Source organism: Ischnura elegans, chromosome 8 (assembly GCF_921293095.1).
Source record: "Ischnura elegans chromosome 8, ioIscEleg1.1, whole genome shotgun sequence".
In the NCBI taxonomy this organism is placed as follows: domain Eukaryota; kingdom Metazoa; phylum Arthropoda; class Insecta; order Odonata; family Coenagrionidae; genus Ischnura; species Ischnura elegans.
This window is the reverse complement of record NC_060253.1, coordinates 52,859,511-52,885,829: the sequence shown is the minus strand read 5'-3', so window position 1 is coordinate 52,885,829 and position 26,319 is coordinate 52,859,511. Positions and strand designations below refer to the sequence as shown.

Here is a 26,319-nt window from a genome sequence, read left to right as displayed (position 1 = left end):
CGAAACGAAAGGCCCATTTCAATCTCACCACATATGCATATTGATTGAACGTGCACTGCGGTTTGGAAACGAGATCTGGTCGTTTTAAATATCGAAAAAATTCAATCGACTTAAAAATACTGGTTTTTTTTATTCCGATCCGGCATTCCTTAAGACTGCCATAAAAAATACGATGGTCAAGAGAAAAGAGACATTCCGTAACAATAGGAATCGTATGGTGGGCCCGCATTCGATAAGAGCACTTCTGAAGATTACATCGAGAGCATCAAAATTTGAATGAAAGTGATTGAGATATATTACATATATTCGGTCTGGAGGGGAAGTAAACAGAAAATATCGAGTAATTGTAATTTTTTCTGTCAAATCTGGTAGTGGATGCTAAATTTTCAATCGGAAAGTTTTCGGTCACAAATAATTTGCATTGACGGAATGCCAACATTAGAAATAATTTGAAAAAAAAATGAAATCCGAAGATCCAAGCGTAATGGAGTGGAATCTTTCCATATCACTCTTGCATAAACACTTACATAAACACTTGCAATTTTTCACGATTATAAAAATTATTCCGACCGAGTCTTTGAAGTTACAACATCATCATACGCAGGGAAAACCTCAGATCTTTCTTAACTACATCATCTTCAAGGTCTTCCGAAACCTAAGTTTGATTACAATTTTTAATGGTGGAAAATTGAAAGTGTTTATTTCAATGAAGAAAAAGAATTTAATCTAACAGAAACAAATAACCTTTTTAATTTTAGAAATTGAAATTAAAATGGGTTTAAAGTTATAATCAACCACGGTACTAAACGCTTCACAGAACTAAATTGAGAAACACCAAAATGATATAAAAACCAACATGCACTGAATATGAATTGTGTGACGCTTATCGTCGGTTTTCATTCGATAAAATGAAACAGTAGGTATACAGAAGATGTCAGAAACCACAAGATCACACTCTAAGGGTCCAGTTCTACGATTCCCTGACAAGTTCTGTAAGTCTTCTACAAATTATGATAAGTTATTATGATGCTTATAAATAAATATTTGGAATTTTTACAATGATATTTTATTCAATTAAGAAATTTAATGAGCTTCCCTTTTATTGAGTACATTTTTCAGATAGATGTAATTAGCGAAAATCATCTTCCAAAATTGTCAACTCATCTAAATCTATCTAAATGAGGAGTTTCTCAGAGCTCCATCAGCACGATTAAACGCATTATAGATTTTTCCTACCCAAAATATAGTAATATCAGCTTTTATAAAACAAGACGGTAGAATAAAATATTATTCCGAGCGCCGAGGTATTGAATATAAGGCAATTAAAATTAGTAATCAATAAGAGCGATAAGATGAAAAGGTAAAAGTTGACCATACATCACAGTGATGCCAATATTTCCCCGATAAGCCTCTTATAAAACTCAAATAAACTCAAACCTCAAATAAATTGTTTCCAATGCTGGAAAATCCCCATTAAGTCCGTTATTGATTATCGAATTTTGTATTAATTAGGCTAAAGCCATTTCTCCAAACACCCCCTTTAAGTGTCATACTCATACCCAGCCGAGCCAAAACTGAAAGAATTCTCAAATAGAGCACATCTCTACAATTTGCTCCATTAACGAAAACAGATGGCAACTCCCTAAACACGTTTCTAAAGCTTATTCCAAGACAGTACGATTGATAAGAAAGGTAAAACTCGTTAATTAAAAGTGACAATCTCCAATGTATGTTTGAGGTACTGAGCTCAGGGAAACATCTCTTAATAATCACCTATTAAAATGACCTATGGTCGGAAAGTTTCCTTCGTTTGTTAGGGTATTAATAAACCTAATTTAAGCCAAGGGCTACCTGCTAGCAGGGTACTGTCCGCTTCCGCCATGCTCGGCAGCAAGCAGCCTGCATCTTAGCGGCGTTCATAGCCTCGCACAGCAGCAGCCAGACGTCACACGGGCTCTTCCCAGCATTCATACTTAGCCATCGCGTTTTTGCGCGCTTGAAATTTTTCACTTTTCATTAAATCGCGAAAAATAGATATTGTCATGTAGAAATCTAAAAGCGTGAAATAAGTACTCCAGGAGTATTTATTTTAATTTAGGCAATTAAAAAAAAACAAGGAAACCACCCCATTGCGCATTACCTCTACCATCTGCACATGGAACTCTCCTTTATTATGCACCCTATTGTGTTTACAGTCTTGGACTACCATGTGACGTCCTACACCAGTAGGAGAGGAAACGCAACAAGATTAAAAGGAATTGACTCTGCTCAAACTGTAAAGGTTAAACAGTGAGTATTAAGGTGTTCCGAATTGGCGTTATATTTCGGTTGAAATCGAAATAATAATACTTATCGAGGGTCTTTATGGAGCTAAACACATATCGAGGAAACTGAGTGGATGATTTTCGTGATAATTCATCGAACCATAAGGAGGAAAAGAGCAAATAAAAGACCTCTTCGAGGAAAAGTATTTCCTTACTTTACGAGGGGGCTATCATGATTAATTAATTTTTTAATCTGTATTCAGGAAAAGAGAGGAAAACATTTTCAGAAGAGCCGGCCACGCATGTCGGTGAAAAAGAGAGAAATGTTATAGCCTGTAAGGTAAATTATTTTCCTTTTCAATTTGAGAGGATTAATGAAAATAAACATATGGAGAGATAATACCGTGGATACTTTAACATGTGCAAGGTACACAGAAGAAAATAAAAAGAAATGGTGCAATACATATCCATTAATAGGTTTGTTTACACTTCTAATCTCGTGCAAATGAAATTCAACGAAACATCGGCCACTAGCATTAATTTCATACAATCATTCAAGTAGGTATACCACGATTTGTATGCGATCTAATTTTTCCTGTCTCGCCATTTATTTCGCCTTAATTTGGTTTACCCTATCAAGGTGGTAGGCTAACGACGACACTGTTCAAATTAACACGTTTCGGGTTATTTTTTGTCATAGATAGCATTGATTTAAGTGGAAAAGAAGAAAAATATTATAGAAATTGCTGATAATTCGAAAAATGTAACCTTAGGTTACAGAGAGGGTGGAGAATTCAATCCCCATATTTTTGAGTATACACTTTCTCCAGCTATTTAAACCGAATATAGAGCCATGATCATGTAATTTCAACCACCTCATTCTTTTCATAGTAACTGAAAATGCATTCCAATGATGAGAATAAATTCTTATTTTTTGGATCATTATCGTACAACAAACATTATAACATTCTACAGTGACAACTTCATATTCAGGGTTGCCACTCAATTCCCTGAGTTTTCTAATTTTCCCTGACTATTTTTGCAACTATCCGGACCTCACATTTCTATTTATTTAAATAAAACTCATCCTACGGGAAAAATGTCACCGAGTGTAGTAAAACAAACACCTCAGAGCAAATTATTTATATTTACTATGTAAAATAAATTTTACAAGTTATAGAGCACGAAATGAATGGCATTTTGCGAAAAGATGATCAAATATCGTAAATACTCCATGCCTAAGAGACAGGGGAAAATCGGTACAAGAATTTTACACCAAATACGGTTTTGATACATTTTTGTCGAAATTCCATTACTTTTCAGACTCATTGAGATTTCATGTTTTCCGGTAGAGTGGCCACATTGGCATATATTTCATAATTGATAAAGATTACTTATCGTGTACTTAGAGTAGTACCGCAATAATGACAATGGAAACGAAACCCTACGGCGCGCCGTAGGTTTTCGTTTCCATTCGCCGCGGCGGGCTCGCGGGGATACACTCCTGGGGCAGGGACTGTAAGCGCTAGCTTTTCTCCTCTGCACCCAGAAGGGGAAGGACGGGAAGGAGCAAGGAAGGAGGCGCCGCCGCGATGAGAGCCCGACGACGCCTCCGGGGAGGGGATAGGGAAGGAAGTGACGAGGAATCCCGCACCGTCACAAAGGCGGGCGGGCCCTGCTAACAGCAAAACCAAGCGAAACGCAATGCCTGGTGAATGAGTGATTGACACCACCAATGCAGTTAAAGCAGAAAACCGATGAGATACCCCGGAGTTCTCAAAATCCAAGGCACGTGTATCCGAGTGCATCCAAAATCACCACAGCAAAACTAACCTCTTTCACTGTATATTCAAAACTAATAATGCAAATAATATATGCATTTCTTTCTGGAAACGGAAATTCCGAAAAAGGTAAAAGGGACCGCACACAAGCAACGTGGGGTAATAAAAAGACCCTTTTCGCGACTACCGCATGGGGTGGACGGGCAAATACCAACCAGCTGCGGGCTGGTCGGCTAGTTGTAAAATCTATTTTGTCTTTGAGGTTAGAAGCAGGCTAATAGAGCCGTTTTATCCATCCAAGGGGTAAAATGCACGAGCGGAATTGTCAGAGTTTCAAGTCAGCTAATTTGCATTCGGGAATTCGGTAATTAGTCACTAGTCAGTAAAAATGGATAGATGAAGGAATTCATTACCTAAAGTGACAAAAAACCAACTTGAAACGAAAAAGTAATAATTATGTTTGAATAAAACATATCCACAGCAAAGACTTCATAGCGCTTTATGATGTACGCTGCGTCACAACATTTCATGAGCCCAGGGAGCAGCCGCGGACTGCGCGGCACGGTAAAAACATCGATTTTATTTAGTTTGTGGCGAACGGTCGCAGATTAATTCTGTGGATGAAGACTCTAAAAGGCTTGATGCAATTACGATGTAAATATCTGAGAGCAACTCGGTGTCCTCCTTTTTATACAGCTACACACGGGCAAAAATGTTACTGAAATTAGCGTCCGCCATTTTGTACTGCATCGACGATAAATATTACAAGACAGTAAAGAAATCAGATTACAACAAAAGGAAAATAAATTTAGTAATAATATATCATAGCTTTTATACAATAAATTTGCTTAAAATGATTCACTATCCAACATCCGTCGAGTACGGCAATTCCCGTGGCCAGCAGCCAGCTCCGGGCGGTGCCGCACGTTCGAAACATCGATCTTAATTTCGGCGTCGCAGGTGGTCGCAGCTGTACTTCCGATTATCATAATCTATATACTTTTTTGTATATGTGGTGTAAATATCTCGAGGTAACTCGGTGATCCTTTTTTTAAAATCCTACGTAAACACAAAAATTCGACGAAAAACAGGGTCCGCCATTTTGTATCGTATTGGTCACAAATACAACAACTAAGTCGTGAAAGTTAATGGTAATCGATGATAACAAACCGTTTAACAATTTTATAAATTTTTGTTGCTATTGAATTACTACTAAAGGTGTGACATTAGTTTAAACATGCTGAATTTCGAAAAAAATTCAAAGCGGGCAATTTGCGCCAAATTTGTTCAACTTTGAGGCTATGTATTTTATATAAAAAATTAGCCTATGAAAAATATTTTGCGTCAAAAAATGCACTAATGTGTTAGCAATAACTGTGCAAAGTTTCAACTTCCATACTCAAAAAAACCATTTTCGAGGTTTTGTCCAGCTTTTTTCGATTTCAGCCCACTGTGCGCCGTCGCGATCGGAGCCCGTCAACGCCTCCAGGGAAAGGAAAGGAATGGAAGGGCGGGAGATAGGGATAAAACACTCCAGTGCTATGGAAGCAAAAGAGGCCCTACCTAGCGAAACCATGCGTACACAATTAATATTCTACCAATTTTAGTAGATTTTCCTAAGAGGAAGAAAAATCCATCGATCGAATCGGTAGATTACCGCAATAATGACAATTAGAAAAATGAGGATATTCAAACGAAATCTAAAAGAAATCTAAAAGACGTAAAAGAAATTTTATGAACGCCAGCCAATGAGGTATAATTAAAAGAACATATGAAGTGTTTACGAAAACAACGTACACTTTGTCTTTCGGACCAGTGTCTTTAACTTCGTGCATACTGTTACCCTTCACGAGCTAAGAGAGAAATTAAAAAAAAAACGTCAACCTCGGCTCAAAAACACTGCCCGGAAAACCGGAGACACGGCCGATGCGACGGAGACAACAAAAATACGCCGTCTGCTGAGACCCTGAAACACGGCTTAAAAGGCTCCCCCGTCTCAAACTTCTCGCATGGGAATGTTGCAAGCGCCAGGAATTCTTTGTGTGCGGATCGCGAGAAACAGCCATCCCAGCACGAGAGGTCTAAAAAGAGACGTGAAGACTGCAGTGCAAAACGGGCCCGGGCTGAAAAAGGAAAACTCCCGTGGTGACCGGATGCCTTTAAAAAATGCATAAAATCGTACACCACCCCCAGTAAACTTTTCTCAAGGGAACTCCATTAAAGGAGGCCCAAGAACATGGCGGTTAAGCGTCACATCTGTTGCCGTTTCGCGGGCATTTTATCCGGCAGCGCCACTAGCTGCATCTCGTTTAGCGTGACTTTCGCCATTAAGCGAGGGGGAAGTGATCTTTATTTAGTAGGAAATCGTCTCTCTTATAAGATGAATGTTATTTTTTAACGATTTATTGGCTCAGTAAGGTGTTACTGCCGTTCATTTCCCCGTGAAAAGTAGAAATCGATGACCGGTAGCGCCGCGAGTGGCGATCTTGAAATCTCATTTTATTGTACGCGGATCGACAACAATTCTAGCGATGGACTTGAAAATCCTCTAATGCAATATTCGAGAATATTCTATTCGGCCATGAGTCCCACTGGGCCTCCAACACATACCCGACTCCACAGGAAAGGAACACACTGTGCGAAAAATTGCATTGTGGGTGACCTAGTAAAAGTTATCACCGTGGCTAGTCCCGGTATACTTAAATAAAGGAACAGACTTCCACTACCCTTCGTTAAACCAACCCCCATTCCAATTGTGCTTCCTTCGCGTCCGTGATCGTTCCGGAAAAGGGCTGAGGGCTATACTGGATATGGGAGAGAAAATAAAGACGCAACGCAAGTACCATTTTGGTCCACGAGTTCTCGTCCGGATGGTAAAGTACGGGTAAAGCGGTTTACTGAAAGAGTATAGAACACTTAGTAATTTCGGAAGGAGGGATCACTCGTAGAATATAGGAGCAAGTATGGCACAACGGAGAGTGAACGATAAATTATAATGATGAAATACTTAGATCATTTGATTGCCGGGAAATTAATAATGTTCCAGTGGATACGGCGGTGTGGTCTAATAGAGAGTGCACACCCAAATTGCAGAGTATTAGCCATGTTGATTTTTTTGCATTTCCAAGAAAACTTACAGCTATTCCAACAGAATTTCTTTTACCTCTTGTTAGCGACCTGAAAAGGTGGAAACCGGTAGAGTTCATAATAAATACTGCGTGGAATATAACAAAGTATATTTTTGATTCTATTATGTCACCATTCCACGAAGTGAACTCGCGAATCATTGACTGTGAGCCACCATCCTCAGAGCTGGCTGTGATCCTTGGAATGGCTCCATGTTTTTTTCGAAAAGCAAAAATTCAACATGGTAGGTACTCTACAATTTAGAAGTGTACTCTCTATGTGACCCTGCCCCTATACCCACCGGAACATAATGGAATTCCCGGAGTTCTGAATAAATACTGTGTGGAATGTAACAACTTTATTTTGGATTCTATCATTGTGGCCCCAGGTATTAATCTAATTTTACAAAAACTCTTGGTTTATATAGTTCAATCGACGGTTGTAGAAAATTCATGAGCCCGAAGATTCTTCTGCATAAGGATTACAAGATTTCCTAACACTCATGGGTCACCCTCCTTAATCAATGATGGGACCAATGGAAATCCAGAGAGAAGAACAGGTCGTCCAAGATATCTACCTTGAGTAACGCCCGCATTCTTCAACGATCTCTATAAGACCGCTGGATGGAGAGACCCTCGGGTAGTTACACCGGCGGAATGACCCAAAATAGGCGTCCACTGCTCCTAAAAGGCGACCCTGAAAAGAGAGGAAAACTTGTTGCAGAAAAATATTTTCAACGCAGGACCATCATGACATAAACATTCCAATGAGAATGCATCCACCAAAACGCTAATCTCAACTTTTGCTAAAGGAAATGTAGTCGTAAAAATTATAATCTCCTGCCTCTCATCATAATTAATCAGCAATAAATTATTTTTTACCGAAATATTTCGCAATATTTCTATTCTTAAACCAAATTATTTGAGGTGTACGTACACCGAGCACTGTGGCAGAAGTAATTCTTACCACGAATACTTTTCCTCATCGTACATATGCTAAAATGATTTTGAAAAATACGGCTCAAATAAGAGCTAACTAGAACTGAAAATTCAACCAAAATGGTGAAACCACCCCCATTTCATTCGATAAATACATGAAAATTTTGATGACACTTTCAATAATCGGGGATTTATGTACCATTAGCCGAAAATATCATTAAACTCTCTTAAAAAAATTCAGCGGGAGATAAAAAAAATAATTTAATTTACCTGAGGCATGCAGAAATTAGAAATGGAAGTTTTTCCTTTGGGAGAGGAGTAGACAAATGATAACGAAAATGAAGACACCTAAAGCGAGAAAAGGGAGATACTCAATTAACTTTATGTAGTAGAAAGATTAAACACCCAAGTTAAAGTTTTGAAGGTATAAGCTGTCCTCGCAGTATCCAGAAATAAGCTCGTGCACAGAAGAGGAACTTCGTAGTTTGAAGAAAATAGAAAGAGATGGGACAAAATTAGCAACAAACCGCAAACAAGGATGAGACGCAAGGCATTACACTTATATCGAGGTACTTGTGAATAAACGGATGTGAAAAAAGTTTATGTGGTCAAAGCAATAACAGAAGGAATGAATCAAGCTGAAATAGGAGGTAAAAAAGCCAAAAACATATCAGAGATAGATAAAAAAGTAGAGAATTTGGATATTTAAGGAATCTACCGCATGAATTCCGAAAATTCCGATCCGTTTCCATAAAAAAAACAATGCTCCCTTCTTTAAAGTGATAGCAGTATGGCTCTCGATTCGTACTGATGGTAGCTAGTGGTACAAACACCAAACAACAACATGGGAAAGATTTTTTTATCATACCTATCTCATCAAGCATCACTCGGCTAAATGTCAGAGAGCTGTCATAAAAAGAAATGAGTGAAAATTTAAAAAGTGAATTCCACCTTCAGTAGAATATAGATTTGCGCGAGCGAAAGAAATGGATTCCATACTTCATCGCGAAGATGAAGTCGCACCATAAGCTGTAGGGTTGAAATTTCTAGGATGTAGAATAATTTTTGATCTATAAATTATCATGCGTTTGAAAATTTTCAAAACAAAATGGAATTCATTATGTAAAAAATTCCAGTTATTGACGTGGGAGGGAATTTTGCTGAAGAAGCTAACGAACGTATAAGGCTTTGTGCAGCCTAATGAACACGATCTTCACTAATCCTGAGTGAATTAAGCACACCAGATGATACCAAGGAATTTACACGCAGGGAAAAAGATATCAAATTCGTCAAAAAATAATTTTTGAGGTTTCCTCCTCAATGCGTCACAAGGCGGAGAGAAATTTTCTAAACTGGAATTTATTTCGGTATGAGATTAACTCAACTACTTTTCTCCATAAAATGAAGATGCTCAAACAGCCCGATTTAAAATGGAGATTACATCGTTCCGACGAAAATTAAAATAGAATTTTGAGGATGACGAGCAGGATGAATGCAATTAGTACTCTTGCAGAGGACTTCATCATTTCGATCCTGAGTTGATTCCGAAGGCTTTTCAGTGCGAAGGCACACCATCGATTTGCAGGAGGAAAATAATAACCCTAAAACCCCCAATTCAACACAGAAACCTCTCTATTTTTCGAAAACAAGTAATGAAGCTAAAGCACAAAATACTCGTATGAATCTCCCGTATAACTATCAATATCTTCTGCAGTGTTTAGAAACAGTAGAAGACTGTAGTTTCACACCATATTAGGTGCCTTAGCATGAGTCTAAACGGGATTAATAGAAATTTTATTCGGAGCGAGAGGAAAATTTGAGGACCAATGCGAATTCACAAAAAATAATTTCATTTTGTCTTGTTCTCGTTTAGCGGTCGAATTCATGTCATTACTTACAACTCTGTTTTCAATACTGTTAAACTATTCTACTTTGATGATATCTTAAGTTACCAGGCGACATTTGATCCATCAGGATTAGGAAGAAATTCATCAGAAGTATTTAAAAAATAGAACATTTTTGATAGTAACATTAACCAAAGGTTTCAATTTGGATTTGATTGCGAAAGCCATCTTAAAGAGGCAAGAGTCTTCCCTGCTCAAACAAACTATTCTCGTTGACAAAAATACACCATAACAGTATATTACACAAGGATAATACGAAGAAACTTCGGAGAAAAGAATGGGGCATAACATTAGCCAAGATCATAACATATCATAACAGCACACAAATCTCAACACGTCTTGGCGCGCTGTAATTTCTACACATTGAGAATAAAAATACCAAACAATGTGTTCCGTTCCCAGCAAGATTCTTTCTGGTACGCGAAGACAAAATGCACCGTCAAGAGAGAAAGAAAGATACGTAGGTTTGGATGCTGGAGGCAGGGGAAAACCTGTTCCACCACTGGGAAATACAGGGAAAGAATACGTGGACACCGGAGGCATATTTCTGTTCGACGAAGATGGAGAGCATTCGGGGCGCTCCCGGCCAATGGCAGCCGCGAGGATGGACCGGTTCAAGGAAGAGGAAAGGCCGTCAGAACCAAAGGGGACGCGAGTAAACGCTCAAGCAGCTGTGAGGGTGGAGCCGACGCCGGTGGGGTTGAACCTACGGAGGCAGTAGAAGTTCAGTGCATCGGGGAATTAGGATCGTTCACAGGGTGATACTTCTCGCCAAATATGGAAGTAAAATCTACCTTAAAATTCAAATTGGAACTCACACATTCATTTGAATTCATAGAATGGGATAGAAAAAAAACAGGGGAAGGTCGAGGACAGCAGTGCTATGGTAGAGAGAAAGAACCATAATCAGAGGGTAAAAAATACGTCTATCTGGGCTTCGAACCCAGAGCCTTCCGACAAAGCGTCGAATGATCTTCTTGTTTCGCTAACAGAACGCTTATATTCACTATGATTTCGGCGGGGGTTAATACAACAGAGGTTCTGAGTTCGAGTACCAGTCAGGCCGCATTATTACCCTCTGATTTCTGGCTTTTTCCATATACCACAGTACCGATGACCTCGTCCTTTTTCTGCCATGTGTCCGTATGGGTCGTGATACGAGAAACATCGAAACCTGTTGGAAATTAAATAATTTTGCGAAAAATTGCCACCATCTTTTATTCATAGGATAGACTTCCACCAGATCAATCCCTGGAAACACACTTTCATCTGATGACGTTTTGTAAACCAGGCCGAGGAACATGAGGTTTCTCAAAAACTGCTCCACCAAATTATCATTTCATCACTCAATATTCTGCATTCATACCCTTTGTGAATGACCCCTTTTAAATCTGCATTCAGCATTTCATTAATTTCTTGCCACTAATACCTAATCGATATTGAGTTATCACGCCTTCTGCTGGTTTTAGAACTTTTTAGAGCAACATTTCCATCTCTCAAAAACCATTAAACACCAGGGATATCAAGGAGACTGCATAGACGAGGCCCAATTCCATCTCATAGAAGGCTGATTCCTTTTGTCGCTTCGGTGGCATTTTAATCGGTTTTCAAAACTGTCCGCGGCGGGGTGATGGGTGCAATGCGATCCACTTTTATCCAATATTTTGGAGTATAATGTTTGACTTTGCGAGGAATAGCATTGAAAAGTAATGAATTTGATGGATCACATCATCATGTAAATAACTATTGGATAATACCCCTATTTAATACCTTATCCCCCCGTGAAACTCGGATCAATTTGTCCGTCAGCGACACGAGTGGCGACTTTTGTAAACTCATTTAAATGCGCGGTGTGTGACAACACATTTAGAGGCCGACTTGAGGATCCTCTTTTTTAATATCCATGGATATCCATGGATCCAATATCCATGATAAAGGACTAGAGTGAGACCGCTAGGAGGCAGAAAAGACGGAAGAAAATGTTCTGTGAATAAGAGAGACATACACTGAGGAGCCACTCAAAACTAGTGGAAGGTGGACCGCATCGCAGAAAATACGAAACCACATGGCTAAAGTGATGTATACAATAGATTATCTTGTTGAAAATATCTTTATACGTTAACTAAATCTTTCCACTAAGAGCATTATGAAAATTAGATTTGGCCACGTGAGTCGGCCACAAGAAATAGTCTTCACAGCAAAAATATTGCTCTCGCTAGAAAATATTAATACTGGGGCATTTTATTACCCAGTATCATTAGTTTGAGAAGAGAATAGAATATATTTTACTGAAAAAATATGATGCGGAGAGCTCGAGAGTTCATAAATGGAATTCTCATATGCCATTTCATCAAAATAGGAGTTGACAAATGCTTTGAGGAAAGAGGAGATCATAAGGCTGGATTTAGCAAATAATTCCTATGATAAAACACCAATAAGACTAAATTGAATTCGTCAAAAATTAAAGCCTCAAGGAAAGAAATTCAGTCAATTGTACAAATAATTGTCTTCTTGGAAGGAAGTTTTAGCAAAAATTGGAGGCCACATAAATATATCACCAAGGACAATTGTAATTATTAATTTATATGCCAATAGTAATCAGCGTATCAATTTTAAATTATATCCCTCTTGTTCCCGTGCAATAACAAACCAATTCCATCACTCTATCACAGTCACTTTCTAAGATAATGTTATATGATAGAATTCGCGCATTACTACTGACATGATTACTGAATTTTTTCCGTTTCTTTTATGAATTTTGAAATCCTAAAGTTTAAACTGCGGAGTACTAATCAACCCAATAGCAGGCAAGAAAAAGGCACAATTTATCCGAAAACTACGCAATAACTATTTTAAAACAGTGAATTTCGTATTTCCCTTACTATCGTTACATGTTCATGCACTGGTATGTGCATTTAAAAAACAAAAAACAAGCTGATGTTTACGAGAACAGAAGATGCAATAGACGCTGACATTGAGCCGTAACTCTGAACTGATGAAATTTGTATCTGATGAAATAATTGAATCAAATGTCACTTGATGTCACTGACGATTTTAAACTCATCCCTCATAGAGGAATCGAATATTCAAAAGTGTAAGATTCGAGTCACATGGCCTTTCTCTCCCGTATTCATCGTCATCAAAGGTCCTTTTCAATCTACCTCACACGGCACAATTAAAAATAAAACTCGTAACGCTCTTTCGCCAGCAAAACTTCCTCTACCTAGCAGATTAGGTTTATTAAAAATTAGAGTAGAAGCGCATGATAGGTAATTAGAGATTGGCATGAATTATTAATACAAACCTAATCAGTTCCCACGTGTGTGTATGTGTAGAGTGATAAAATGCTTATTTGTTACTTACCAGCGCATTTTATACGGTTTTTAGTAAACCTGTGTCCCTTTAAATCTCTTTTACGTTCCTTTTATATTCTACATTTTAGTGGGCGATCATGAAATCGACTAAACCAGAGCAATTAAAGAAATTTCTCCCAAGAATATTATAACTAACGCCATATTTTGAAAATTTTGAAAAACTATTGTTGCATGGAAATTTACTTGATCAAGTAGAACACAATCGAAAAAAAAATCAAGAACCTGATCACTGAATATTACATTGTCATCAGACGCATGCGAGAGTGCAAAATGTCAAGTCGATCAGATCACGGGAAGAGGATTAAAAATCAATAACAAGATTACATCGATGAAACAGGCAAACAGAAGAAGCAAGTTCAGAAAAAGCGAGTAAAAAAAATAATGAAATCGGAGCCAATTGCGCTGTCAAATGAAAGGACCTAAAGAGCAGACACACAACCAATTAAGAAAAAAGTGAACTGGCTGAAACAAGGAAAGAGACAAATGCGCAGGCCTTTCCGCCCACTCGACTACCAGTGACGAACTTGGGTCAAAGGGATTCCGCCTTTTATTACTTTTCGTCGGGTCACACCCTCTTCAAACCGATCCAACTTCTCCAACCTCCATCCACTCCTAGCCAACTCCGTCATCAGATTGGACACGCGACAGTATACCATTTTCCAGATTTACTATGTGATAATACACAAATTATGCAACTTAAACGTCCAGAAACACTCAAAATAAACTAACCCCACTATAAACGTCCATATCTGATAAAATATTTCAGTCTTTCCCAGAGAAAACGAAGAATTACAGTTAATGTTTTAAAAAATTTACGACGTCAGCATTTGAACACTATGTAGGCAGATACTAATGTAAATACTACGTCAGAAGTAAAATATCCAAATGTTTGCTAGTGAATGTAGTTTACTAAGAGCCAACCAATTAAAATATTATAATTCAGGAGAGTTATGAACGTTATGATTTGATAAAGTTCCTTGCTTTACTTGAAATTTGAGATCTAGCTAAACATATATTTTCCCAAGCAACACCTTAGTTCAAGCAAAAAACCAATTACTTAGATCGATAAAAATCCCTGATTACCAAACATACTTCCCTCTAACACGGATTTTAGCATCTCTTCCCCGTTTACTACATGCTCCATATAAACCCTTTGCCTACATCCTCTCTCATCTGGAAGTTTCCTCTCCTCACCCAACATGTCCAGCATCTTTTTGCTCTCCCTCCTATCCGTCCACTTCACCTTTTCAAAGCTTTTACGGCCAAAAATTGAAACACTCAGCCAATACCAGGTCAGATTTCAATGTTGATTTTTATGGACCTCCAATAGATTTTAGAGCTATCTATACGCATTGCTAGTTTAATTACCACTACCTGGAAGTATAATAGAATAGATCTTTTTGAACCAATTGCTGTATCAAGCAGTGGCGTAAGTAGGAATATGCTAGGGGGAGATGGGATGGCCTGGGATGGCGATCGGGGGGGGGGGGTCAACGGCAAATTTTTGAAAAACGACATGCCTGGAAATACATTTTACATAATTTTGGCTCTAACCATTTAACTTTAAGCAGATGGAGTAATTACCTGTCAACAGTAGACAATATCGTTAATATTTTTTTATTTCTCTGAGGCTTTGGGGAGATCTATCCCCTTATCCCCCCATAGTTACGCCACTGGTATCAAGTTTGATTGTGCAAGAGCACGGATTTATCTAAGAAGAGCGACTAATTATAGCAACAACTAGAGCACCTCAGATCTTCATTGCCTCATTTTTGCATTTGACTCACAACAACAAAAATAACCGAGAAGGAATCATTACGACCCCTTCGAATTAGATTACGACCCCTTATGATCACCATAGCAGTAATGGGTTAAAGGAAATTAATAGTTGCAGACGATGGAAAACGCGGCACTCGATTCTTCAACTTCAGCAACACAGCTGGAGATACTATATATAAATCTGCTGCTTTCAGTCACCAGCAATACATTTTTTGACGGGTAGAGATGAATAATGGTATCGAGATAAAGAGAGGGGGTCATAGGAAATGATGAAGATAAGGACGATTCGTGAGACAACTGGGCGATTCGATGCGCCTCTTCCTTATTTTTGGACCGAGGGTGTTTTGAGGAGACAGCTAGGGAGTCTGTCACACGACGTAAAAATGCTTTTCCGGAAGGGTCGGATCCATTACTTTCCCACGAGTTCGAACGTGACGCAAGGGATATCTCCCAGTTATTTTTCCTTCTACTCTCTACAGGATATACCTACAGGGTGTTTCAGGAAGAATCTGCAATACTTCAGGAAGTGGTAGGGATGAAAATTTTTAGCATTTTTTTGTCCATAAACATGGGGTCGCCGTTCCATATTTACTGAGTTATGGTAACACAAACATTTTTAAATGCATTTTACAGTTAACATGAAAACGGGTTTTCTCGGTTATGCAACCTTTATTTATAATATTTTATGTAATACTAATGATTTTAAGGACACTTAACAATTAAGGCTCGACGAAAATGTGACATTATAATTGTTTGAAACAATTAATCTCAAAATGGATGAAATTGCGCTATCGTATTTTTGATACTGGCTCAAAACTCTCGTTTAACTGACTTCAAAGACTGATTGTTTCAGACGGATTAATCGCATAGTTTCGTCCAACCATAATTCTTTAATTTCCTTAAGTACGACTGCATTCAATGGAAAAAAATTAGAGGGACGACAATATTATTTTCCGTGCATACCAAAGAAAGAAAATAATTAAAAACAGGTTTCAGACTCACAAAATGTTAAATATTTAATGTACACTTTGCAAGCAACACCATAAAAAGAATATAAAGGGAGAGTTGGCCAGTATTGCCTAGAAGTAAGTGGAAAGAGATAGAGCTGATTAATAACACTTATTCTTGTCTTAATTATTCTCAAGGCAAAATCATTACGTAATGGTCATGCATGCTAGTCTCCTACTCGTTTAAGTAGTAATGAGTTTGGGTAGACCTCAGTGCCGTAAGTCTTCCTCTAACCCAATTAGAAGAAGTGGACAGAATGAGAAATCGATTTCAGCTGCCGAAACACGCTTCACTTAATTTCCACTGCATGCCAATTCTGTCCTTAAGAATTGTCCCGTTCTGTCGAGCCATCTCTTATTGCCCGAACAACCTAAACAAATGCATAGCGACCAGTCCAAGGACAAGAGGAATAGATGTTGCATTTGTCGCTAAAAAAAGAGACAACTGTGTTTTCCAGCCGAGAGCTCTTTCCTCTAACTGGGTCAATCGGATGCAAAAGTACACAACTGCAGAGAAGACGTAACATTGTGTTCTCAGAGGACAGAGACGAAATGAGACGTAACGCTTGAAAGTCTCGTTTCTGTAGGAAAATACTTCCTTAACATACATTCGGAACAATAAGTAACAACACATCCTTGGGCCTCGCACGTCATCTAACAACTGTGTATTTATTTAAGACCCACGAGTACTCAACAAATATTTTTAATTATTTTGTCTTATTTCTCAATATAAAACAAACGCCCATCCAAGTAAATTCACTCGTTGATTCAATCCAAAGGCTGGTTAAGATGGCTAAGTTGCAGCTAACTTTAATCCTGAATCACACAATCATTTTTTCCAACCCTTCCGTGGCATTATAACAGCGATATCTCCGAAGATCATTCCACGCGCTATACGGTCATTTTTCCGATTTAGTTAAAATTATCGTGTGATTCACGTTTTAGAGAAAACTGATTGATACTAGTTGACGAGTTACAGAAAGCTGCTGATGACGAGAAGATGACAATTAGTTAGACGATAACAATGGTGACGATGACAATGTTGATAAGACTCTTTATAGGATTAGAAAAAGCCCAAAATTTTGGCCTTTTTACTGCGTAACAGTATTTTTTTCCGGCTGCACTAAAAATTTTATTAACTTATTTTTAAGATACATGCATAATTACCTTGCTATCATATTAACATACATACGTTAAATATGCGACTTTAAGATGCTATACTTTTTCAGCGCACCATAACGATCCGAAAACTAATAATTACCTGCGATGTCTTAAAAAATACGAATTGCCACAACAGATCAATGGTCAACGAAGACTTTGTTGACCGATGAAGTAAAATTTCCTAATAAAATAGGACCCTACAGTATAATTTACCAAAAAAATACTTTTTCTAAGATTAACATGCTTTATTTCAACCTTCACCCCATTTTTCTCCTTGCTAAAGGATCATATCATGAGATTTTGCTTTGAATCAAGATAATCGTGGGTTCTAGAAACTGGAGCAAGAATGGAATCCGGGGAACGTCGCCTTCAATTGTGAAGTGACCTCATCTGCGGAGAGACATTACATACGGCCAGGAAAGATGTGGCGCAGATCATCCGTTCCGGGGTAGTACCAGACGGCGGGGGAGTGAAGAAGGGTGGGAGGACAACATGACGACAGACCCTTAACGAAAGAACAGCTGCTCCGAATGAAAGGAAGAAATTGAGGAGGAGGAAGGTCAGGGGGTCGAAGCAGACGAGCTGATGAAGAGGAATCGGAAAGTTTTTATTTTTTTCACCGACGAGAAAGACAGCAGCGTGTCTCACTTTAACTCGAGACTAATGCTGCCAATGACAACAGAGGGTTCACTCACTAATGCGTCTTATGCCCTAATGAAAGGAAACGTGTTTTCATAAGCAAGGAGAGAATAATGATGTGCAACGATGCACTACGGTGGCCGTGGGGAATATGTTCGCTTATGGTAAGGATGTAATTTTCAACATGAATGACGTGGGTTTTGACGAATAGTTTTAAAGCACTTTCTTTAACCTCGACAATGTTATTCATAACATCTATGATTCTAACGGGAAAAAAACAAGATTATTCATCTTTTGTGTGATGAAGGACGCTTCCTCGGAGTGGTGCAATAGACTCAGCTCGATTTCCGGGTTGATCTCCGCGTCGATTCATCTTCGGGATGACAGTTTCGCCGGTGTCGCAGCAGGCGTCCTCAGTTTGAAGTGTCGGATGCAAATCTTTGCCCGTGCTATATTAGAACTTAGATGAATCAACGCGAGGAAAAACCAAAAACTTAGATGCGCCATCTATGAGGTATGTTCCAAATTCAGACCATGACAGTAGAAATTATTTACTTTCCTAGTAAATTAATAAAAGGGTATTATTCCAGTAACGATCAGTATCGGCAATCAAACATTTTGTCAAACGGGTCCACTTCCAACCTAATTAAGGAATTTGAGCATATAAAATATTCACATCTTAGTTACAACATCCAAGAAAAGGGAGTCCCAAACATATCCCCGACAAAATCTGTCATGACCGCTAAAATTTTCCTTGACCAGCATGACGTTTAGAAGGCAGTGAAAATTAAAATTGGTAAAAGTTGAAAAAATCACCTTTGTATTGCTTATACCCATTTTATTATTTAACCAAATAATTAGAGGAAGAAAGGATGTACAACATACCACAGGTTACCATACGCAAAAAATGAATAAATATAAATAGACATAGGGGAAAAGAAACAAACAACAGAAAATGGACAAGACCAACGGTAAAGTGGAAGATGGTAGACGGAAGAAATTAGATGTTAAAATTTTGGCCTAGCTGAAACATGAACCTGGAACCTCCTGAGTCGTATGAGGAGCTTTAGCCGGTTGACCTACCAAGACACATTAGTTTGTCTACTTTCTGGTGGGGTGGTTTATAAAAATACAGAAAACATCTATACTTGGGCTTACAGGAGGGCCCAATACTGCACTGCACATACAATAGCGCACTGATTGGGGTGTGAGAGCCATATTATTTGACAAATTCATAGACCTTCGTTCTAATCCTATTTTGGCCTACCCCTCAAAGATTTTCCTTTTCGGCTGGCGAATTCCTTTTTTTTTCGTGGTAGGTAAAATCTCTGATTCAGTAGGAAGGCATGAACGCACAATAATTGAAGTCATAATGGGTGGAACTCGATCATCCACCGAATTGAGAGGCAAGAAGATGACGACAGGAGAAACCGATTGATTATAAGAGGATGCGATTAAGGGTTACGGAAGAAATTCTTCCATCAAGCACATGCCCACAGAGGAATAGGAGTGGAGATAAAGCAGGGAAGCAAAGATGGCCTGTCATTAGGATTTCCCAAAAGATGAATTGCCGGCGATAAGGAAGGAAGACGTTCTCAAGGGGGCGTTGAGGATATTAGAGGGAAGAATGGGACGTGTCGACCGAGAGAAATACGATTGAAGCCTTTTCACACAGTGAATGTAAAAAGTCAAAGTTCGATCTCGTGTCGTATTCATCTGCATTAATCCGCAGTAGAGACTCTTAATGATCGTTAATTTCAATAACAATTAATTAAGAAGATTCGTCACTCTCTTTCGAACGCACGTACTATGTATTTTTCCGCGTAAATACTAAATACCCACTAAAAACTTACGCAATCACTCGGAAATTCTGGGATTATACATATTACAACGTTTTAAACGTGTGCCATTACATCAAATATAAACATTTAGCATGTGAGAAAATACGGAGGTACTATTTTAAAATTTGAGCTGCAGGCATATTTTAACATGGATCTACAACGCATTCACTGAAAAGTTCAAGATGATAAACTATATTATCAGCGAGTAATTCGTCGAGGATAAAAGTGGCTGATCTTGGACGATGCTTGTCCTCCGAAGCATCAGCTTGTAAACCTGATTCGGTGCTAAATGCCGCTTTTAGAATAGAGCTTTCCCCCACTGCGTGTGAATTCTACATATACCTGGAAGTATCTCCGGGATTTTACAAATAAAAATTTAAAAAATCAGCATTTTTAAAGTCACACTGTGGTGAGTGGAATATGCACTGCATGGAGGGAAAGGAGGCACGATGCCACTTTTCCCGCCCTGGGCTGGTAATGCACGTCCTCGACACCATGCATGGGTCATAGGAGCATTTCCGAGAATTCGGACTTGATCCCCGGACCATGCACGGAGGTACGCTACCCTCACGTTGCTGCCCCCCTCCCCGCCACCCGTATCCCCAGGAATTGGGATATATATAGGGCAGAAATTCTGCCCCAAGGAGTGCTTTTCGCCGTCGTTCAGGGACTTACGTGGATCTCGCCACGGGGGACTCTTTGGGACCTTGACCCGGGAACACTTCGGTATACCTCGAACGACGACTCTTGCGGACCTCGAACAGGGAACTTCCAGGACCCTGACGTTCGGCACCGCCTCTACGTAATTTTTCCATTCCAGATTCCATCACCTCCGTGCGCGCCAGCCTTAAGTCCCCCCCCCCCCCCCCCCGGGACACATGTAAATTGAAGTGCAAGCATCAATAAACCCTGATTCTCCTAACTCCCGATGAGTATTTCTATCGCTCTGATTTAAATAACCTTATTCAATAAGAGCCAAGATACCACGGATAAGTATTCAGTCGCCGCATCACTCCATTAAAGAAGGCCCAGGAACATGGCGATTAAGCGTTGTTTCTGTTGAAGTTTCGAGCACATTTCATTCGGTGGCGCCACTAGTCTGCTGTTTCACGTTCAGTGTGATTCTCGCCATTGATCGCAGTGGTCTTTTCTAGTTGAACATCTTCTCGCATACGTTGCATGTGTGGTTTGCAATTTGTCTGCTCAGTTACGTAGTACTGCAAAGTATTTCATTCTTAAAAGTGGAATCGCCGCAAGTGACGATTTAGAAATCCGATTTTAATGCGCGCGGAGCGACAAAAATTCTAACGGGGTCTTGAAAATCCTCTGATGTAATATTTATGGGGAGACAGTACCCACTACAAGATACGAGAGTGGCGGCGTACAGAGGTAGTTTTTGAGGCGTGTGGCGGCTTCCACTACGATGGTTTCTACAGAGTAAATTAACCGCAGCAACCAGAAAAATTATCTGCAATCAGCAAGACTAGAGAACAATGATTTCATAATGAACATGCATCCTCGATTGAGTCAATTTCTGGAGTTTCACGGTATAATTTTAAGTAGATCCTAGTCCAATCAGTGTCCATCCTAGTTCACTTTCATTAATTTTTATGAAAAAAATGTTGAAAAATGTGATAATCGTGGTATTCAGTTCTCTGTTTGCAGATATCCACCATGAGAACAGAGCTGTCGCTGTTCGCATCCTATGCATGCAGGCTCTTAAATGGCTACGAGGTCAAATTTTCCTCGACCCTAGCCAAAGACCCTTGAATGGCGATTACTTTGATGACGGGAGCTTCCTCTCCCGACTCGAGAGGGGGAAGAATGAATAAAGGAGGACCCATCACGCTCCCTTGCGGCACACCCACGCCTCCACTTCCCTTGTCGGAAAACAGCCCGTGCTGCCCGCGGAAAACGACGTACTCTCGACGGCTATTAATCCCGGACGTTGTCTGACAGAGGAGGCAGATTTGGACAACTGATGGAGGTAAGGGTAGCGCGGAATTGGCTATGAAACATAAATGCGGGAAAGACGTCGGTAAGCGCCTGAGCTTAAAGGATGTGGGAGGCATGGGATTATTTTTTGCGGGTGGAAGAGGTAGTTCATTACTGTCTTGGGCCGCTGGCGGCGGAATCGGTGAGTGAAGCTGCACCCGCTCAAAAGTTTTCGGGGTCAGGCACAGCCCCGATGCTGCAGAGTTTTCTCAAAAAAGGCTCATAGGTACCAGCAATCAAGACGCTTCCCAACCGTGTTATTCGTGAATATTCCAAACAAGATGTCACGTGTTCGAGTCCTGCCTGGAAGGTTACCCCAATCCAGGGCATGGTAGCTCGTGCACATGGAATTGTTAAAATGTTGAAAACCCCGATGTAAAAGGCAAATTTGCTGTTTATGACTATGTTGCAAATTTTAAAATATTTTGGAAACGAATTTTTTTTCGGAAAATGATATCATCAACAACCAGCGTAACAAATGAATTCAAATTATCACATAAGTACAAAAAAAAAACTCCCAAATTTTATCGAAAATAATGTGCATGAAAACTTGAAACTACATTCTTTAAAAGAAAATTACCATTCTTCGACGTCATAAAGAAATATGAATAGCCATGAAGCCGTTACAACGAATTATTCATTCCATTTGCCTGGATACCTTCGTGTTGATTTTTTTCAAATTTAAAAGTAGAAAAATATGACATTCTTGGTCCTACATTTCAATTTTATGATAACTGATGTCCTGCATCGATAATAACACACCACACCATGATTTCAGGCGAGAAATTACTGGTGAATACTAAATGTAACCGCCATCAAAATGTCAATTTTGATAATTGAGAGATAGGACATGCCGTTTTGAGCTTGCGTTCGGATATAACCCTAAATTCGTAATCAGGTTCATTGCAAAATACAATATAAAAGTAAAATGGTTTTGAGTAGACATCGAGTTACTACAACTGAAATAAAAATTCTCTATCCATATAGACAAAAGTAAAGGTAATCTTCTCTCTTTACCAGCACGAGCAATTTCAATAAAATACCTCGTTCAATTAAATCAACAACATTTAGGGGCACGAGAAAATTGCATGAAAGAGGACGCGCACAGCATTAAAAGGTCTCAAATGAGTAATTTCGTCCCACTCACGTCAGTGTTATGTCAAATTCACAGAGAAATCTATTCGTACAACCACCACGGATGACCTTAAAAATTTTAGTTCTCAATTTTCGCGAATAAGCTTAGTTAATTGGATCACTGCTCTCTTTCATGCAATGTAGCACAGCAAGCCATAATTTCGGCGACAGAATTTAGATGCGAATACCAAATGCAACCGCCATAGAAGTCCCATTTTTGAAAATTGAATGTCGGCGCTGTGCAATTTTCAATACCCTAGCGTTGCATTGGAATGATAACATACTTTACGTAATCCAATCATAATAAACTTCTTCCGCTCTGAGGAAGGCGCAAACACATTTGATAGGATAAAATATTTACGTGCAACGCAGGTATTTCATCGGTTGACGTATTATCGGTTATCGTAATTTTATTTTTAGTCATTCCTACAAAATGCAAGAGCGTGAATTTTACTGGGTATCGTATCACGTTTAAACAGGAAAAATCAATTCAGTAACTACGGATAGGTTAACCTCTGCATTTTCTAAGGAATTTGGATACCATTGGATTCAATTCTCAGTTAGAAACAATAAAGCAATTGGATTTAATTTGATGGTAGGCAGTAGTTTGTAGTAGATTTTGGACAACACTGATACACATTTCCCTTCCAAAATAAGCAAATAATCGCGCTTACAGTGAAACTAGGATCCGTAAATATATCTATAAAGCACGATCATAAATCATCTTACGAAAAGAAGAACGCAAACTGATTCAAAGTTATCCCTCCTCTTAAAATTCACACACTTTATCGAATTTTTTAGTAAAAATGGGGGAGAAATAATTTTTGACGCGATTGCTTCTGGAAAAATAACATTTAAACCATAAATGAATGATAAAACCATCACCTAGGTTATTAAGCTAATTCTTCAGTATTAGTAATGGAGGTAAATATCATATTTACGGTAAAATACTCTGATATAAACGACGCAGAGTAATAAAACCAACTATTAGAAGCAAATATAAGATCGCAAAAATCATAATTATAGATTCTAGAAAAATGCATAGAAAATTTCAAATCCTACTATCAAAAGACGTCATATTTATAGCCTTCAAACATTCGAAGAAAATATTTTGCATATTTCAAACGTTCGGTTTCTATACTAGAAGTAGATCCAATACAGTGACACTAACGGAATTAAAATACGGGTAGCGCGAGTACAGGAAAAATATGCCCGGGGAACTGGATTTTCATTATGAATATTAAACAGAGCGCCTCAATGAATATCGATTTAACTGAGTGCACATTAACAAAATGCAAACACGATAAAAATAATAAACTTCCATGCTAGTAATATAACCACATTCGTGTCGAATAAATTCTGCAGTTGTTTGAAATAATCACACCTAATTACTATTTGAATTAAATTAAAATTTATATTTAAAAATACAAAAGCCTCTAAAGGGGACTAATTAAAAATACTATATAAATATTAGGATTTTAAAAACCATGTGTTTTTGAGGTTTTGAAGAAATAATAACGCGGATCTAATATTCACATCGAAAATGTCTATTTAATTTTCCAAATTTGGAGCATAATTTACATTTGAATTTCAAATTCACCCACCTAATGATTTACACCAAAGTGATAGCTGTTATATCCCGAATCGTATGTTTACTATTGTAAAAATAAAAAAATAAAACAGAACATTGATGCGAAAAAATCGTTGAGCCATAGAAATTGCAGAGGATACCTACATTTTTGGGCCACTGACGTCGTCTCTTTGGGTCCTTCAGTCTTCCAAATTTTAGCCATTGCACGTGAAACAGACTTCGAGAGCGAAATGATTTCTGAAAAATGCCAGCTTGTATTATCCGAAGAATGGATTGCAGAAAATTACTCAGCATATAAATGTTTTATTCTCACTAGTCAGAATTAACGGATTACCCCCTAGCCACGAGTATCTTCGGACTGTTCATGAATTGAGCTACCTAAAGACTCACAATAACAGATCACTATCTCACAAATATCAAGGAAAAGACTACGTATGGGATAAGCAAACAGAAACATTAAACGACGGCTTGGATAGCTATGAAGATGATTTCCACGAGATGAAAATTCTGATTCAACGCAACGCTTTTTCAATAAAAATGCTTACCTCAGCGGATTGGCTGAGTAAGTACACTTCTATCGATTTCAAATGCAAGCTGTTATTCGCTACATAATTAGACAAAAACCGTTTTCTCTCAATTCTTATTTCACCTACTCCCTCAAGTAAGTTCATTTCGGCATTTCTCCCAAAGTTGGAATCAAATGATAAATCAAAAATGTGAGTAAACTTTTCCGGGATTCCCACCAAGTTAAAAACTTCATTTTTTCGACGTTTCGGTCTCTGACTCGGGACTCACCCTCAGGGCTACTGAATGCCGTTTTATATTTTTTTGGTTACTATATCAAAGTGTTAAAATTAATTCGGCGCATCAAACTTTAATACATTAAAAAAATTCTAGATAAAGTACATAATTTTACATAAAGGTTATAGAGAATAACAGATTACACTAATAAAAACAATAACAGCTTCGATAAAGGAACTGATATTATGCATTTTAATAAATATTAAAGTTTGATATACCAAAATAACTGTAACAATATGACATATCCACCAAAAAACAAATGAAACGACATTCAAAAAACCTGAGGATGAGCCCCGAGCCGGAGCTCGAAACGTCGGCAAAAATGTAGTATTTAACCCGGAGGGAATCCCGAGAAAATTTTACCCATATAATTCGCCAGGAAATCATCCAATCTTATGGATTTTTATGAAGCACCATCCCTAACTTTATGAACTTGATTGACAACAAACGATATCTTCGCAGGTTCATCACCAAAAATAATGCTCCGTCTTGCAAGTGCCTTAAGGACCCAGAGCGGGAATGAAATACTTAAAAAAAACAGAAATTAATTTAATTGAAATCGCTGAAGGTAGCATCTACGAACGATTTAATGCAAAAAAATGGAATGGATTTCTATAATTCTACGGACAGGCACACAATGGAAACCGACGTGGATCGAGCGTCTCACAGACACCAATAACGGGCATGTTTCCACAAACTTCGTCCGACATGTCGAGGGAAAGGGTGGGCAGACAGGTAGATATATTGAATGACGTTAGAACGGAGAAAATGCCTCCCACTCACGGTATATATTGGAAAAATGGAGTTGAATTGGGAAAGTGAGAGATATGAAAGGTGTACACGGATACGGAGTCGATGCATCAACTTTCATTAGCTCTTCAGGGTCACTGACAAGCAGCGAAAGGAATACTCAAAAGTTCCCCAAATGGTCATCACTGCTACATGTAGACCGTTAAAAAAAATGTTATGCCTAGTAGGACACTG

General features: G+C 38.6%; 1 protein-coding gene across 1 annotated transcript in view; it reads right to left on the bottom strand.

The window, feature by feature from the left end:
* The window catches only part of LOC124163430 (LHFPL tetraspan subfamily member 6 protein-like), a 237,804-nt gene that overhangs the window by 120,814 nt on the left and 90,671 nt on the right, over window positions 1-26,319 (bottom strand). The window contains exon 4 of the mRNA XM_046540341.1: window positions 7,749-7,867. Coding sequence (XP_046396297.1) covers window positions 7,749-7,867 — 119 coding nt within the window. The remainder of the gene's footprint in view (window positions 1-7,748; window positions 7,868-26,319) is intronic.